The 19,668-nt window shown below is 36.9% G+C and overlaps 1 protein-coding gene across 18 annotated transcripts in view; it reads right to left on the bottom strand.

Moving 5' to 3' along the window:
- The window catches only part of ESRRG (estrogen related receptor gamma), a 599,908-nt gene that overhangs the window by 62,223 nt on the left and 518,017 nt on the right, over window positions 1-19,668 (bottom strand). For all 18 annotated transcript variants that reach the window (XM_046680133.1, XM_046680125.1, XM_046680138.1 and 15 more), the window contains one exon: window positions 2,283-2,393. In XM_046680133.1, coding sequence (XP_046536089.1) covers window positions 2,283-2,393 — 111 coding nt within the window. The remainder of the gene's footprint in view (window positions 1-2,282; window positions 2,394-19,668) is intronic.

Raw genomic sequence — 19,668 nt, 5'->3', positions numbered from 1 at the left:
TATCATCAAATTAAAAGTGCAGATTTGGGAGGAGATATTCCCAAATATGATATTTTCTAGAGAAAAAATTTAAAATTAAAAAAATTTAAATTTAAAGATTCTTTTTTAATTTGCAGGATCTGCAAAGAATAACATTTCTTTCTTGCAGATGCTATAGAAACAACACCCTGTATTTTTAGTTACGCTTGGAAAAGTTTCAACTTCCATTGCTCTGACAATGTAACAAAACCTGTCAGCAGCCACTAGATGCGCAGGATTAGAAGAAAATGCAATAATAAAGGGTGCAAACATGTAACCAAAGGAAAGCTTGATTCCAGTTCTTCTAGGTCAAGGAAAATGGTACCTGTTTTCCTCAAGTCAATGGATACCTGACTGGAGGGGTCAGAGAAATTTGGTTGAAGCTGAGGAATTCCCATCATTCAGAAAATGGAATCACCGGCAGCACTGTTTCTAGGTAAATCTTATTTAATGTTTCCCTAATTAGAATCAATAGGACCCAATTTTCATTCTTGGGCTTTTGTAATACACAAACAATCAGTCAGGGCCTAGAAATCTCAGCAAAGCCTGTGGACCGTCTCTCGACACTTATCTGACAGGATCTGAAAATTAAGTTTTATAAATGTTTGTTACAGAAACACACTAATTGGATGGACTAAAGAAAATTAACACAGAGGCCTTGAGATAATGAGTAATGATTTATTAGGAGTCCTCTTTATCTCAGACAAATGGAGCTCACTGAAATTGCTGTAATCTTCTTAAAGGTACTTGACAAGCCACTTCCCAATTTCTCAGGTTTACGCAGAAAACCATAGATGTTCCTCATTCATGTGGGCTTACAAATGGGCTGGTGCTCATTTTTCTCTCAGTGGAGGAAATTATCAATGGTTTCAGTCAACGTTTGTATAAAACGAATGAGAAATGGGCAGTCTGTGCATTACTGAATCCAGGAAAACTAACCCTCTAATGAAATTAAGCATTAGTGTTTATTGCATTTTATTGTATTATCAGAAAGTTTCTTATAATAATGTGCAAAATCTGCTTAATGTAGTCCCAGATTCCATCTGCAGAAGCCAAACAGCTTATGCAGGCTGAGGAGAAGATGCCAGATTGGACAATTGACGGCATAATCAACATAATGTTTTTTGGAAAGGCAAAAGGAAACCATGCCATATGTTCGCCTAAGCTTTAATTTTATGTAAAACTGGTTGTTTTCCCTTTGACATAGCGAAAGTGTCCTTTCGTTTACAGTTCAGGGTCTGTTTTATTTATTTCACAGATCCCCATATGCTCACATGTATGATGCACAGCAGCGACCCCTCCTGGAGAATCTGAATTAGAAGAGGACACTTTCTGTCTTCCCTTGAAAGCAGATCAAAAATTACCCGCTCTTTTCTAGAACTGCTTTAGATGCAGCTTCCTCTGATGAGCGCTCGTTGTGTCTTCTGAGACAAAGACAGATAAATGTAAGAGTTTCACCAAAGCACTTCTCAGCGCCGAATACGAACTCTGTGTAAACATCCTAAAAGGCTAGCTCTGTTGTATTATAGCTACAAAACGATTTTTCAGAAAATGGGGTACAGTTATTGCCTCAATCCATATTTCAGCTCTTTTTAGTTAATGACAAAGAGAATGGGGCTTGCATTTGAGCAATGTACCCGTCATCCTTTCAAACTGCAACCTGGCGTTATAAAACCATGGGCTCTTTAGAAACAATTCGTAATGCCCATAAGGGCATCTGAGATGGAACCACCAACCTATGCTTGTTATTAGGAAGGCCCATTCTTGTTTTAATCTATTGCTAGCTAGTGTGTTAACCTTCTATAGCTCCAAATTAATGAGGCTCCTAATGTATTTTCATTGGGAGGTTGAGCAGTCAAACTCATTTAGTTCGTGAAAACTACAAAAATCACCTTCTTGTGAAATCTGAAACTAACAGCTCCAATGAACTAATGATCGCAGTATGATCCATTTTATGTACCTCTGAAAATAAAGATAACCAGTAAATGTAAAATTCGCACTATATAAGCTATGCTTTAATATGCTTATGCTTCCACAAAATGACTAGGTGAAAAAAGGTAGGGGGAAGAAAATCATAGAAAAAAAGATAATTAGCTGAGTTGTCATCGCTCCTCAAAGGCAATCCTTGGGAAAAGAGCCATGTCCCCCCATTAAAGACAAATCTCCTTGGAGTTAGTAGAGATGGGCACGCCAAAACTGATAGACATAGAGCCAACTGGGAGGATTTTGTGTGCTGGAAAGCCAGACACGTCTGCTGTACTTACATGGCTTTTTGGCTGGCTGAACCAGCTGCGGGTTCAGGTATGGGCTGTTCTCCGCATCTATTCTGCGCTTGTACTTCTGCCGACCTCCACGTACTCTGTCAAGACGCACGCCTGCGGGCAAAGACAGGCACTGGCTTACTGTTGAGGTAGCTATCTTTTTGAGACCAATTAAATACACAGAGAGTATCACCCATGAGTGCTATGGAGACAGATAGTAGAACGCAGAATGGTCTAAGGGTATTAGAGGAGTGTAAAAAAGTGGTAGTTAAACAAAGATTACCAAGGGTTGGAAAACAAATCTGACAGAGGATAACAAACCCAAAAGATAATTTATGCAAGGCCATCAAAGTCATATTTATACATCAAAGAAAAGGCACATTTCCATGTGAATTAACACAAAAAATTATTATTTGGTCTTAGTGTAGTGTCTCAAATTAAAGACAACAGTAATTTGTATCCTTTTTATCAATCATCCTTGAAAGCTCATTGTGTAGGATCAAGTAGACCAGCAGACCCAGAAAACTATGGAAGCCCCGCTGGTCTACCAGAGGACTCTGTGGACCTGTGGAACTGAATTGAATTGAGAGCACCTACACGCTGTGGAGAGCCAGAATTATGCTACGCAAGATAAGATGAAAGGATGGCTCCATATTATAATGTCAACAAATCTCAGAAGGAGAATGTTATTTACACTTTGACACATATTTGTATTTTCTTTCAAATGAGAGAAAACCGACAACAGGTTTGAATTGAACACAAGATAGAAAGAGGAACTTCCTGAGAGAAATCAGAAGGCTAGGATGTTGAAGGAGGGCTGTGTTGGTTGGTAGAGCAGAGCTAGAGGGCGAAGCTAGAAGTAGGTGAGAGTAGACAGGCATTTAGGAAAACTTTTACCCAAAGAGTGATGGGTTGGGTCAATAATCAGGGAGTTTTTGCTGGCAGTAGATTTAAAGGATGAAGGAAAGAGACAAAAGGGAAAGAAAGGGATTAAAAATAAAGAAACGTTTCATTTCTATGGGGGAGTGGTGGGTAAGAGCTTGTTAGTAATCTGGTTTCCAGTCTGTAATTTTGTTTAGGTTTAGGACAGGATCATATAAATCTTTATCAAATAAAGAGAAGATTACTTGGGAGTAAAACGAGGTGAGAGACTCTTTTTGTGGTATTAGGTTCTACCTTAATTGATAAAACAGTGCAACATTATCCATTAATAATTTCAGCCAAGTAATTCATTGTACATATTTTGGCATTTCTCAAATCGTTTTGAAAATAGATTTGGTTTAACAGCATCATCAGAATTATTGTTTCACTGAAGGGCCTCTCAGAGCCTTTAATATGCAAACAGCCTCTATAAAACTCTCAGAGGGAGATATGGCCTATGCAATGTTTTGCAAATCAGTGTAACCAAGGGTCCTGTTTTTGGAATATTTATTAATATCACATGGAACATGTGAGTTGCGGGTTATCTGAGTTCCATGAAACAGTTTGGGAAAGGCTGATATATCTCTATGTGAATCCTAAAGGTGAATATATACACTCAAAAGTCCACGATTAGTACTGATTCACGAGATAAAGAAAAACACAATTTTTCATATTATCTGAATAATACTACTTTAAGAGTTGATTATCTTTTAGTGAAACATACACCTGGTTCTAGATAAAGCCTGACATATCATACTGAAACATCAGAGCAGAGTTGAAATGAAATCAGGAGACAACTTCAAGAGTAATTAAGTAGGTTTAGATAAACAATTATCAAAAAACAAAGAAATTAGGTACGGCGTCTAAGTAGTCATTGACAATAATGGTGCATGTGAGTCACAAAGAAGCAGTCTTCTCTAACTGCTTCTTATTTATTTTTTTTGATGTGGAAGATTGGCCCTGAGCTAACATCCATTGCCAATCTTCCTCTTTTTGCTTGAGGAAGATTGCTGCTGAGCTAACATCTGTGCCAATCGTCCTCTATTTTATGTGAGACAACACTACAGCATTGACAAGTTGTGCTAGGTCCACGCCCTGGGATCTGAACCTGTGAACCCCAGACCACCAAAGAAGAGGATGTGAACTTAACCACTACACCACCGGGCCAGCTCCCTTAACTACTTCTTTTAAAGCACTCTGTGCCTACAGAAGAGTTCTATGGCTAAGCTCATCTGATTTCTAATGTTCTATTTTTACTGTGTCTATATTTGCTTTACTAAAGTTTAACACTTTCTCCTTCTTTCCCTTATTATCATTTTTTATCTTTCTTCATTTCTTCCTCTTCAAAACTTTCTCCAAGATATTTTTCCAGTTTATATAAGGTGGTCCCATTTTATCTGGTCATCTAAGATACATTCACCTTTCACTAGAAGAGTTTTTAAAATTCAAAATTAGAAATTCACATTAATTTCTAAGTGATTCAGAAAATTTCTAATTCACATGAGAAAATTAAAAGCATATGACACTCAATGTATCTTAACACGTTTATCATTCAACTCTAACCCAATGAGAATGACAAGCTGATATGATTAGAGGTGTAAAGAGAAGGCAGGGAGAAACAAATGAAGAGCTAGAAAGACAATGTCAGACAAAGGCTAAAGAAGGAGGGAACATTTTTGGACATCTCTAAAACTGTTAGATCCAAGAAAGTTTATAGAAGAAATCTCGATTAGCTTTGTGGACTCCTAATTTGCTTTCAATGCTTCTCAGCGAATGCATTCACCATTAGCAATAAATTCCCATATCCCCAAATATTGAACAGTATACTACATATTTTCCAACACAGAAGTCAGAGCTGGTGAGTTTCTGATAATGGATTTTTGTCCATCACAAAGACCTGTAGAAGAGGATCGTGGATGGAAGCTTTGATTCAAGGTCCTAGCTGGAAACCGTTCTGACACAGTCATGTCACACTAATGCTACCAATCAGCTTAGCCAAGTGGGCCAAATCTATGGAAAAGTGCAAGACTGAAAATTAGTTATTACACATCATGAAGAAAAAACACACACCCTTGAGTAAATATTTTTATCATCCATCCATCCATCCATCTATCTGTCCAGCTTCTAAATATTCAAGAACTTTTTACACAAGCCATGGTTTTGCACTTTCTTTATTTCCTAAAATAAGGACCAGTTAGACAAAGCATTCTTTTATGATTTGTAATTTTACGTGTACGATACTCAGTAGACTACCATAGAGGAAAAAAATCAGATATCGGTACTCCTAAAAAACCCTCAGATTATATAATTATACAGTAAAAGTTGATGGAGAGTCAATGGGCAGTAAACTGTTCCTGCCAAATTTAGATAACAATTAACGGTAAAAATTTCTAGAGTTAATATATTTTAAAAGATCATAATGATTTATATATGTGAAATTTTCCTTCCCATTTTAGGGGGTCAAAAGGAGGCAAATATTAACAACTTCAAGTACTTCAAACCAAGTAAAAAATAACTCTACTGTTTTTAGCCTCTTTTCAAAATCTCAAAAATCTGCTTCTCATGCATCTTCCCGTAGGATGATGATACTGATGATGACGATGCTGATGGTTTAGTTTCGTTGACTTCATATTGAATAAAATGTTTAAACCCAAGTGCTAGTAATACACCTACAACTACTTCTATGTCATGCCAAAATTATTCATCAATTTATTCACTTCTATTGCGTGAAAAACACCACTCAGTAAAACTAGTCTGTTTTTTTTCCAGGACAATCATATAACACACCTACACATGGCGACATAGCTCTCAGAGTTAAATCAGCCCAAAATTTGTCTTCAAACATGTGGACACAATCCCTTTACCTGTGCAGCTTTGAAAATAGAGAGGTTTATTCATATGTGTCATAATAACATATGCAGTTAAATTTGTGCATCTTTGAAAAAATATACAGGTTTATTTATATGCATCATAATAACATATGCACTTAAATTTTAATAATGTTCTTTTACATGATCTGATAAAACAATACTATGCAGATATTATTAAGCTGTCTGTACACTTTCAACCTATTTCTATTTGTAAAGTTTTTCTAGAAAAATATATTTTAAAAATGAAAGACATCAATTAAAACACTAGTAAGGGCAGGATAAGAGGAAACCAAAGGTTGGATTATGATCAGCATCTCTCATAATTGTAAGAAAAGCAGATGGAAAACAAACTCCACATAACTGGGATACTGCACCCCTTTCTATTAGGATGCTAACTTCATAGAGATAAAAGGTAGATTGCAAAGAATGGAAATATTCAATGAGAAAGCAATGGGCCAGTGGTTAACTTTGGTGCGCCCTGTTTCAGCAGCCTGGCTTCAGTTCCCAGATGTTGACCTACACCACTCATCTGTCAGTGGCCATGCTGTGGTGGCAACTGACACACAAAAAGAAGAAGATTGGCAGCAGAGTTAGCTCAGGGCAAATCTTCCTCAGCAAAGAAAAAAAATAATGCTACTGAAGTTTAAATTAAAATACTTAAATCAAACACAATGAATGAAAATTCTAACTCTATTGCACTTGCCTAGACATAGATTTAAACCACAATTTCTCATTAGTAGGAATACATGCAAATGATAGGTTGAGCTAAAAAGTAAATACATACACATAACAAAATGAAGAGAGTTCAGAGAAAAAGGGAAAGCTAATAAAAATCACCCAAAAAGAATATTTTTATGTAATTGTTTGTAACTACCATTAATTTGTAGAAAATTTCTTAGATTATCTGGCCTAAAATTTTTAGCCTTGCATATATCAAAATAAAGGATCACCAATCAACCATCTATAAATCCCTATTAGCTTGGTCCATTGTCTGCAATAAGGATTTGGGGAAAAGATTAAAGATTTTCCTTTTAATGTTTTCAACTGTAATAATATAATAATTTATTCTTAAATATTATATGAAGGGTATGTAAAAAAAACATAAAGCATAGTTTGCAGATCAGAACCACTGAGGGTTTTTTTCTGACTGTTTCATTAACTAGCTCTACAAACTTTGATAAGTTTCTTAACCTATTTGCTTTTCCAAATGTAAGATGGATATAAAGACAATATTCTCCCTGATGTTTTGCTGCAATGATCCAATATTATATTAATATATTTGGATATTATACAAATGCATTATTAAAATATTTTATAAACCTTAAAATGCCAAAGAAAGTAAGGAAGTTGTCATTACATCATTATTTTGTTGAAATATTGCTGTATTACTTTACTCAAAAATATTTTGCATCATGATCATTTATTGAAAATCTATCCCCAGGGAGTTTGACAGTCTACTCTGCTTCAATTCTGTAGGTAAACAGATTTGCGGTGTGATGGAATGGTAAGATAATTCAAAGGATACCAGCTGAACTATGATACTCTTTGATGTAAGAGTGATTTATAGAAGTATTCAGTATCTCATTCTATTTACCACTTATCCCTGTCACTAATAATGTCATCTAGGTATATGATTATTTTATAACAGATACAGAGTAGATCCAAATTCTTTTTTTTTTTTTTTAGGATGGATATCTTTTTTTTTTAAAGATTGGCACCTGAGCTAACAACTGTTGCCAATCTATTTTTTTTCTTTCCCCAAATCCCCCCAGTACATAGTTGTATATTTTAGTTGTAGGTCCTTCTAGTTGTGGAACGTGGGAAGCCACCTCAGCATGGCCTGATGAGTGGTGCCATGTCCACTCCCAGGATCCGAACCAGAGAAACTGTGGGCGGCAGAGCACGCAAACTTAACCACTCGGCCACGGGGCCAGCCCATCCAAATTCTTTCAAGAAGAGGTTTAGCTTTCCCTGAGTTTAGCTATAAGCACACAATACAAAGGTGATTAGAAAACTGATAATTAGCTAATTATCCTAATACATTTAAAAGTCTCAAACTAACTATTTTAGCAGAAACAACAATATTTATGATCAAGACCTGGGAAATCCATATTTGACGTAAACAAACATCTATCTAATCCAAATATTTCCACTGCAAGTGACAAAGTCTGCCTCTTTACATCTTTACAATCTTTTTTTTTAAAGATTCGCACCTGAGCTAACATCTGCTGCCAATCTTTTTTTTTTCCTCCTCTTCTCCCCAAAAGCCCCCAGTACGTAATTGCACATTCTAGTTTTAGATCCATCTAGGGATGTCACCTATGTGGCAGGCCACCTCAGCATGGCTTGATGAATGGTGCTCGGTCCGTACCCAGGATCCGAACCGGCGAACCTCTGGGCCGCCGAAGTGGAGCATGTGAACTTAACCCCTTGGCCGAAGGGCCGGCCCCTTTACAATCTTAACTATAAACACTTTCCGTTTGAACTTCACTTGTAAGCCAGTTTTGAAAAAGTTTAAGAATAAGATTTCTCCCAGGAAACAAGATACCCACAATGCTCCATGTCTGACAAGACTTGAAGTTAATTAAGGCAACTGGATGTTCTATTCTTGTGGAAACTACCATTATCTTTTTTTTTTTTTAAATAAAAGACTTTTAATAGTTGGCATTACCTACCAAGTAGAACGTTTCACATTGCTGCTTCTTTCAAATACTGCGTGTGCCGACAGTGCCACGAGGGAATTCTAAATCTTATACATTGTCAGAATTTACAAAATTGAGAAAGCAAGAATAGAGCAAGGAGGAAAAAAATAGGCTGTGAGGCGAATAAACACCAAAAGAAGTCAAACAGTTCAGCACAAGCTCTTCTTAAGTCAGCTCATTTGAAGTCTACATTTTATGCCTAAACGCAAATTTGTATAACATTATATAGTCCAAAGTCAAAAGCATTTCTCACCTTTTTAATAGCATGAAGTCAGAGGCATTTCATAGGATAATAAAAAAAAATCTCCCCTTAAGAGAACTACACAAGGATACCCTAGCCTACTTTCCTAAATTAAAGCCTTTTACAGTGTTGTTTCCGAACAAAGGTTTGTTAAAAACATCAATTACATAGACCCCTGGAATACTTAAGAAGGATGCAAACGGTCATATGAACATCATAATGATTTTTTAAAAGATAGTGAATTCATTCTCTAAAAGATTAGTGAATTTAATGAATACTAAATAAATAGGTGTATTGAATAAATGTTATCAAGTATAGCTTGTAATTGAGTATTGGGAGCAGACCGGGAAAGCAAGACTTCGGATAAAATATGGTGCAGTGGGTGGAAACTTTCTCCTGCACTGTCTTCCTGATACTGCAGCCCTCTTTGCTGAGGAAGGAAACCTCGCTCCTTCCCTTTTAGAAAGAGAAGTACCCAGCGGCGCCCTTGAATTCTCCTGAGATTTCTGTGAGGGACCCACCATAAACAGAGGAGAGAGAAAAATTCCCTTGAGAAGCTGCCGGAAAACAAGCAAAGGCAGATTAGCAGCATCAGACACAGCAGTGGGAATTTTAGTGGCAGCCTCTGATGGGGTTCTCCTTTGGGACAATGTCCTGACACCGTGTACCAGTTTAACCTAGAGTCGTTGCGCATATTTATATGCTTCTCAGTAAGGGGATGAGTGAAAATCATTTGTATATTCACACATGTACCCCAGGGAGCAGCTAACCGTATTAAATTCTTGAGGATCATGTGAGACAATATAACACGCCAACCCCTAGAAATCTTCTCTAACGACTATTGCCCTTTCCCATTATAAACAGAGAGATGGTTAAACATGGCATCGTGATTTAGTCCCTTTCTTCCTCTTTCAACAGTCTTTGACTCCTTATACCCAAGCAATGTCTCCATGGCTAATTGAATGAATCAGTCTTTGAATGAAATATCTTGGAAAAAACAAAATAGCCAGTTACTAATAGTCATTGGTTACTGAGAGCTTATGATAGTCCAAGCAATGGGTTAATTGTTTTACATATGTGGACATATTTAATCCTTATAGCGATGCTATGAGGCAGGTGTCATTATTCTCCCATTTTAAAAATGAGAAAATTGGAACTAGTAAGACACAGAGCCAGGAGTGGCAGTTGGGGAGAATGGCTGCAGAACTCACATTCTTAAAGCATTATGTTTATACTGCTTCTCTGTCATCAAATTCTATTTTTGGAAAAGAGCATTTGGTGTATACTCCAAAAGCAGCAGCACAGGCAGATAAAACCCCGATTATTGTGGTAAACAATACTTGCATGGTGATATGGGGTGCATGGAAGTTGTAGGCAGAATGATGAATGAGCAGGGGGAAAAATGAACACTTTCACTCAATTGAAAGGCTTGTAATTTTGCATCTATCATTCCATAAGGTGTCTTCACTTAGAAAAGTTTATAGCTGTGAGACTGTGGGTAAACCAAAAGTGATAAAAAGTTCCAGTCACTCTACCTTTCCACGGAGGCAGGGACCCAGAGATATCAATTTCTTTGTGCCTCCTTAAAATGTTACTGCAAATTAGACAAGACTTGCTTTGCCAGGGCCACGGAGGCAAAGCAACATCCTGGCTGAATTTTACAGTTCAGAAGGGAGCTCCAGACTGCAGCCTTTCCACTACACACCTCTGGCCAATGGTTACCTTTACTTCTTCTGGAACATCATGACAATGATTCAGGAACTTTGGAAATTGCTTGTGTGCCTGTGGAAACACTATAAGATCGGCAGAAATAAAAGGAAAAAATCACACAGGAAGAGAAAGTGCATATCCATTAGGCGGGCCTTTTTTTTTTTTTAAACTGAGTCCTCAATCACTAAAAGAGATAAAAGCCGTGACTCACATTAAAGCTTTCTTGCTCTACAGATGAATTAACAATTAGCAAGGGGAAGTCTTTCGTTTTGGTCTCCTGATAGCTATCAGGACTATTAAACATGGGAGGCTTGCATAGGAAATTACAAAGGCTTCCCTCCGTTTCACATTCAAGTTGCATCCAAAATACATTTGTGGATTTCTGTGCATAGGACATAACCCCAACTCAGTTCCTCCTCCTTTTGTTCAAGGCGTGCTTCACTGCTCTTGGCTGGTTCTGGGGCATAAGTGCTAAATTTATAATTTGGATTGGAACTGAAATCAAAATGATAGAAATTTGAAATAAGCATTGAGAAGATATTTTTCAAGGGAAATGTTGTTCCATCCGGGGTAAAGTTGCTTCATCTGAAGCATGGAGTCCTAATCTATGACACATACAAGTACAAATTAGGTCATCTGCAACAGGTGACAAGTTTTAATTGAATGTCTTCTGTCTGCAATTCTGACAAAAGGGGAATGGAAATAAATGAGTCTGGCAAGACGGCCCTGAGCCTTACAATACCCAATATCTCATTATTTTTAAACAGCTATCTATAAACTGATGCTGACAAGCCTTGAACCTTTTATTTCTGCTCAAGATGAGGTGGCTGTGAAGAGGGAAAAAAAAGAAAGAAAAAGAGGCATCCAGAACATTACATTAAACATGCAATACCTACCATTATCACTTCCCCAATGTAATTAAAGGAAATCTCCTATTCAAAAGGCACTATTTCTTACTTTGCTTGATGTCAGAGAGAGAGAGAGAGAGAGAGAGAGAGAGAGAGGATGCTTGGCCTGCATTTGCTAAACATAGAGACTGAATTTAAAGAAAAGAAGAAAATCTTCGCTTTCCTTTTTTTTGCCTGTTAAAAATTTCATAAACCATTGAAAGAGATATTGCTGTGACTTATGCCTGGCTAAACTCGATTTTGTCTTGTTACTATTTAACAATGGTGACTCGTTCCTTTATCTTATTGAAATTGCCCACTCCTGTGAATAAAGTTATGAATTAGCAGATAAAGACATGAAATGTGGTTGCACATCAACATGAGGAAAAGTGATTCTCCTAATTCACAATTAAATGTGACACCGGAAGCAATAAGTTTAACACAATAATAACAGTAATAACAGTGCACAGCACCCCATGGGGATGCTCTGTGTAAACAGAAGCACAAATATTATTTATGCAAAATTCGATGCCCTGTAAAAATGAATTAAATATGAAATCAACCAAGCTGGTTTACAAGTTGCGAGGTTGAGAGCCATAGTCATTTTGTTTCATTCAGTGAAGAGGAGTACAGTGGAATCTAATGACCAGAAAAGCAGACGTGGATTTCAAAGAGAATATGGGTTAGATAAAAAAGGAAATAGGTGACAAAGAAAGGTGGCAGGGAGTCTGGAGGTCATTTGGTTTCAGCATGTGTGACTCTAGGTCACACGGATAGTCAAGGAAGAGCTTATGAAGCTTGAAAGAGAAGCTTACGATGATTACAGGAGGGAAAACTTTAAGTCCTGGTCAATTTATTAGTAACTCACCAAAGATAATAAAAATGTATTACCAGACTCAAGCAGAAATTCTGAGAGCCAATTATAAGATACCAAAGTGATGCATGATGGCTAATAATATTTTTCTGATGATTACGATTTGGCAAAGTTGAGATTCAAAATAAAGTAAATCTAGTACAAAGAACATAATATACATGCCCGGGCCATGTGAAAAGAGAATTATACCTAACATAAAATGTGTGGGAAAAAAACTAGTTCAATAGAGATTAAATGTGAATATAATATTAATGCCTAGATGCCCAAGTCTCATACCAGTGAGAAATTTTCTTGAGGCATTGTGACACTTATTTCTTGTGACACTGGCAGCAATAAGCTTAATATAATAATAACAGTAATAACAATGCACAGCATTCCATGGGGATGCTCTGTGTAAACAGAAGTACAAATACCATTTATGCAAAATTCAATACCCTGTAAAAATGAATTAAATATGAAATTAAACAAGCTGGTTTTCAAGTGGCTGGGATGAGAGCCAGAGCCATTTTGTTTTACTCAATGGAAAGGAACATAGAGTCGAGTGGCTCCACCCTAAGTATTCAGTGGAGTAGACAAGAGCTGCCATGTTGAATGTCTCCCCAAAATTCATTTGTGGAAACCTAATCCCCAATTAGGTTTCAGGTGATTAGGTCATGAAGGTGTAATCCTTAGGATGGGATTAGTGGCCTTATAAAAGAGACCTCAGAGAGCTCCCAGCCCCTTTCACCACGCGAGGATGGCGAGAAGAGAGCTGTCTATAATCCCGGAAGCCCTCACCAAACACTGAATCTGCCAACACCTTGATCTCAGATTTCTCAGCCCCTAAAACTGTGAGAAATAAATTTCTGTTGTTTATAAGCCCCTCAGTCTATGGTATTCTGTTATAGCAGCCCAAACAGACTAAAAAAAGAAGAAAAGAAGGAACATAAAAAAGGACAGAGATACTCTACAATTTACAACTATGGGGCTCTTGGGGGGGGAGGGGAAGGGAAGATTGGCAGTAGATGTTAGTTCAGGGCCAATCTTCCTCACCAAAAACTATACCTTAAAAAAAAAAAAAAGAAAATACAATGGTTTCCATTCCCTTCTCACCAACTCTATACACCATCACTAACTGCCATTCATCTGCCAATTGTGCTGTTAAATATTTGTGAGGAAAGTTAATGGAGAAAAAGAAAAGAAAAATGAGAGAATATGAGAGAATGGTATAAGCCTTGCAGAATTCAGAAGAGGAGAAAACAAGCATAAAAGAATCATTCCCAGTTGCCTTGAGCCCTGAGATGTCCAGAAGAGCATATAGCTACTGTGGCACATTTTCAAGCTAATTAAAATACAGTTTTTCTCCCTCAAAGTTGACAAATTAGACTGTTGAAGAATTTAAGACCTCATGAGAAAAACTGGGGTAGGGGAATCATGAGTGGCAGTAATAATAAGAAATCACTTATACATAAATGATATATTCACTAAAATTAAATAAAGACAAATATTAAAAGGCTATCAATAACAGGCACATTAAATAAGTAATGTTTCCTGTACAATAAATTTCCATTTATCATCCTTTGATCTTTTGAATGGTTTCAGAATCTCCCTTCCACCTGGTGTCAGCAAGATGACTGTAAATTCAGTTTGATTTGCTGTAGACGATATGAGTACAAAAAGACATTATTTCTTTTTTACATCTGATTTTCAAGCCAAATGTTCAAGGACATATTTATTTTACTACTCCGAGAATCTAGGTTTTAATAAGGAGCTATTTCAGAGTCATGCTTAATTGGTATATAATGTTAAAGATTTGTGGGAGAGTCATACACTGCTGGTGGGAATGCAAACTGGTGCACCCACTGTGAAAAACAGTATGGAAATTTCTCAAAAAATCAAAAATAGAAATACCATACGACACAGCTATCCCACTACTGGGTATTTTCCAAAGATCTTGAAATCAACAATCCAAAGAGACTTATGCACCCCTGTGTTCATTGTAGCATCGTTAACAATAGCCAAGACATGGAAGCAACCCAAGTGCCCAAACAACTGATGATTGGATAAAGAAGATGTGGATGTGTATATATCCATGGAATACTACTCAGTCATAAAAAAAGACATGAGTGTCCCATTTGCAAAAACATGGATGGACCCTGAGGGTATGATGTTACGCAAAATAAGCCAGACAGAGACAGACAAATACTGCATGATTTCATTCATATGTGGAAGATAAACAAACACATGGATAAAGGGAACAGACTAGTGGTTACCAGAAGGGAAGGGGGCTGGGTGATGGTCAAAAGGGAAAGGGGGCACATATGTATGGTGCTGGATAAAAATTAGACTACTCGTGATGAGCATGATGCAGCCTAGACAGAAATTGATAAATAATAATGTACACCCAAAATCATACAATGTTATAAACCTTTATGATGTCAATAAAATAATTGAAAAAAAATATTTGGGGGAGAGTTATACATAAATAAATCGAAATGTATAAAAAGTTTCTCTTAAAGAAAGAAATTGACCGCTGGGGAAGTGCATGCCCTGAGGGCCAATAAGAAAATTGTACATTTAAAGTGTTGTGGCAGAGTGTAGTTCACAGCCTGTTCTTTTATTCTTAAATTAGGATGTGTGAAGAGTGTGTGAAAGAATACAGAAAATGCTCATGATGTTTCCAAATGCCAAATATACTGGGTCTTGGCTGAGGAAAGCCTGTGCTTGTATCACGTCGTGAATTTCCTGATAGATTTCACCATGTATGGCTGGCACCTGAGGGGTTAGTTGGGAGGATACTGACACATTTTCTTACTCTTTTCCTGTCAACTGGCTCTCTCTATATTTCTGAAATGCCGTCCGGGCTCAACTCACTTTTCAAGATATTTTATTTATTATATATATCCAGCTTAATTCCACAAAAAATTGAGGGTTGAGGGCATGACGAGACATGACACTCTAATTTAAACAGCTTCAAAGGATCAAAATATAGCCCAATGATTCGGGTGTATGTTTTAATTGTATATTGCTCATCATTGCACACGCAGTATATACCACCTGCTTGCCACTAGTAGGCACTCAAAAATACTGAGTAAGTGAATAAATGTATTTACAATGTGCTTTATAGCCATGTACTAACCAGATTTTTTTCATTTGATTGTTTTTCTTTTGATGCTTCTAAACCCAGAAATGTACATGCAGAAAGATATGGACCTCTTGTCAGTTCTCTTCGTAATTCTTGTTTGTCATGTCTTTCTTAATGCACCAGCACATTATAACTTTAGAAAGGTAGAGAAAACTTGAAGACGACAAAATAGCATGAAGCACTGAAAAAAAAGAGTTGAAAGGTAGGACATCAGAATTTTTCAATATTCATCATGGACAATATGAGAGGAAACAGTATTTGATTTGCTGGGAAAACTTTAGATAGATACTAAGAAAAGCTTACTAATGAGAATTATATTTAGATACTGCGTATTGAGCAAGAAAGACCATTAGTCCCTATATCTGGGAAATGTGACAAATGAAGAAAACGATTCTCCTTCCGAGACATTTTTATTGCTCTCCTGCCTGGAAGCAGATGAATGAGTCGGATCACGTGTTAAGCTCTCTTCCAGGTCTGAGATTCTGTGAATGAAACGGTGTACTTAAGAAAATGGAATTGACCCACAGATTCAGAGTAGGACAACTGTCTTGGCAGTTGGAAACATCAACATACTTCATATCTTAAATCAGGGAAGACCAGAGCCAAATGGATAGCATTAACGAACCAGAAGAGCAGAAGGCTTTCTGGCACAGGTCTCAGCATTCCCTTCACACTGACCTTGGCCAAATGCATTTCCTTTTGTTCTTGACGATAATAAAGCAAATAAAGTGCTCATGTTTGAAAAATGCTTCAAGCTTATTACTGCATTAGGAAAAGATCAATGCCTGTTGCACAGTGCAGTGGAGACTGAAGTATGGAAAATCATGAACAGCTTTAGATTTGTGGGCATTTTACAACACATAGACTAGAATACACTGAGAGGAGAATATGACCGAATAACGCGTATTTTGAAAGCAACCAATGAGTAGCTAATGGCTATTGTGTTATTTCACTGAATTTCATCCAGAACTTAAAAATCAAAAGGCATTTGGCTAAATATGACCAGATTTCAGTAAATATACCACAATGAGTACTATTTCATCTCAGCATCTATAGTGATCTTTTTTTCAGAAATTATAGTATATATACATTTATATGCACATAGATACATAGATGTAGAGATATGCACACACACACAATTCCAAACCAACAAGACTTTAGTCAATTTCTTTATTTTCCTGATAAAGATTTGGCTTGCCAAATGATTTTGTGAGAATTACGTATTTGTAAAATTTTCTCTCCAAAGAAAGCCCCTGTTATGTAAGCTTATATCAATATTTATAGCAGGAGGAGCGAATTCAGACAACTATTAGTACCACTTACGTAGAGTGAACGAGTGAAATGGACTATGTGTTAAAAAAAAATGAGGAGTGTACTGTGGTGAATCAGAGAATTTGCCCCCAAAATGTGAACAGCCTCTGCCAGCACCAATGTGATATTGCCTTGTAGGAGTGCAGTAGGCACGCCTGAATGTGAGCCCAGTGTTATGAGAGTTCCTATGTCCAAAAGAAGTCAGCAATCCGGATCTTTATACAACATCACCCAATGTTTAAGTGTTCACACAGTATTTGAGCTAATTAGTGGCCCTTAGTCTGCCAGTTATAGCCTTTGGTGTACCTTCTTTTACACAGGGGCCTACAGTTAGAAGTTCCCTAATAAAAACCAAGTCTGACAATCGGCTGGTTGAATTGATCATATTACAAGTTGGTATCTATTTAGAAATTATGCTTTTATTTTGTTTAGGCCCTAATTATATGAGCATAAATTCAATGACCTAACAGCTTAAGGTGTTCTATAGGCAAAATCTTGAAATTCTAATTTTAAATTGCTATTTAGTAGGATTTCAAGTATAATAATAAAATATAAGGATTTTCATTAGAAATCATTTCAAACAAGAGTAAAAGTTTAATCATCCATGCCCATCCATGCCCATACATAGCACCTGTTAGTAAAGAACGCTGACGTGTTTTGGTTCCCACAAGCCCTCTTAAAGAATCTCTTGCTAAACACAGGTTTCCACTGCTATTTATAGCAAATGGCAGCAAAGGCTTTCTTTAAGTTCATCCTTATGTTGACTACATGTTTTCACTTTTTGAAGGAACATCTTTCTGCCCAGTGAAATCTGTTGGAACCTGCAAGTCAATTCTTGTAATACAATTGGTGTGTCTCCATTGTCACTAAGATTACACGAAATTAATCATCATTGGAAGTCAGCCAACAAAGAATCACTCTTCCATTGGCTTGGACCCTTTCTCCCTCAACTTCTTCCATTACATGGAAGAGAAGGTCTTTGAACTGGCAAAAGAGTAAGACGATGCTGAATGCTTTTTGGAACAGTCCTAGGAGGAATTAGGTTTTCACAGTGCTTCTTTGGGTTAGTAGATCATGGAACACAAAGGACCAGAAGATGATGCTAGAATGAAAAATTGGAGGGGCTGGGTGTGGGTGGGACATGGGCAAGATAGTACGACTACCAAAGATATTCTGAGAGAAAGGAAAGGGAAGGAAATTTAATTTGAAAAGACTCTTGAGTGCTTAAAAAATAAAACCTATAAAGAAGATAAAAATATTTTTCTATAAACATTTCAAGAATATGCAGGCACAAGAAGAACTTTCCATACGCCAAATAGTATAGTACATAGGGTGAAAAAGTAAGTTTCTAAACAAGCCATGACACATAGTGGACAGCCAGCAATAGGTCCTGGGTCAACATATCACTGCAGCCAGGATCAGTAAAAATATAAACTTATTCGTAACGGGTGAAAGCCAAATGTGTACACCTGCTGGCCTCAATGGTTACTCCATAAGCCCTATTAACACCGAAGCATTCCAGCAACTTGGGCTTCTGACAGAGAGGTAATGGTTTCTTCTAGCTATATGTCTTTCAGAACTCACTTTTCAAAACCTCTCATCCCTGCTGCCATCAAGAGCACCAGATAGGAATCCCCTGGACGCTGTTGCTGCAGTGCCCTCATCAGTCAAGAAGGATGCTGTTGGGCAGCATGAGGCGTCCCCTCCACCTACAGGGGCCTCCTTGCTGCCCTCTCAGCCCTCAGAGTCTCTGCTGGCCAAGGAAATGAAAGACCGTGAAATTGAACCCAAGTTACCACATGGCAGGTCAAGAAAGTGCAGCAACTGAGCCACCAAAACAGCCCAGGAACATACTTTAATGTCATCATAACATTTCCCATCACAATGTTAAGATGGGAAGAAAGTACAATGCTTAGATTTCAAAAAAAGTTTTGGATAGTCATTTATCTTGGTTTACTCATGCATTTAACCATATCCTGAGGGAGATAGTCAACATAGTCAAGAATATATGTGTTTTGGTGGAGAAACAGAAAAGTCATTCTTTCCCTTATTCTTCCTTACTTATCCTGTCTGGCCAATCAATTTAATTATACATGCGCACACACACACACACATATAGGTATTATGTATATATATATATAGGAGTGATCAGATGTTTCTAAAATTATACTTTTTGTAAATCAACGTACTTTGTTTTTAAAAACTTATGTTGTAAATGGGAAAAACATGAATACATGAGTAAACTCTTCTGAGTATTCCTTGCATAGCACTATTCAAATTATTTCACAGATTTCAAATAATTTTCCCAGCCATTATGAAAAATTTGCATATCTTTTTAAAATTTTCACAACACTTCTACACGTATTTTACTTGCTACTTATAAAATCAAGGAAAATAAGAAAGGTATTGTTAACGTAGGGTTAAACTCTGTAACTCTCTATACATTGCTCCATAGCATAATTTACTTTTTATTGCTGAGGGTATGATTCAAGAATAGCAATACGTTATGGAGTAGTTTGAAGATCAGTTATATGCTAAATACTGGAAAGTGTGTTAAAATGTTCCAGATCTCATGGTACCAGAAATATTAAATAAAAGTTTATTGTTAACAAAGATGAGAATAAAAATAACTGGAATTATTTTAATTATTGGTTCTAGTAAAATAAGAGTTCATTTATCTATCAACATGTATTCAGCCCAAAATTGAGATAAACTTAAAAAGTTAAATAAGATATGATACGGGCCTCAT

This window comes from Equus quagga, chromosome 12, assembly GCF_021613505.1.
Source record: "Equus quagga isolate Etosha38 chromosome 12, UCLA_HA_Equagga_1.0, whole genome shotgun sequence".
NCBI lineage: Eukaryota > Metazoa > Chordata > Mammalia > Perissodactyla > Equidae > Equus > Equus quagga.
The sequence above is the reverse complement of the archived record's forward strand: the minus strand, read 5'-3'. Positions and strand labels throughout refer to the sequence as shown.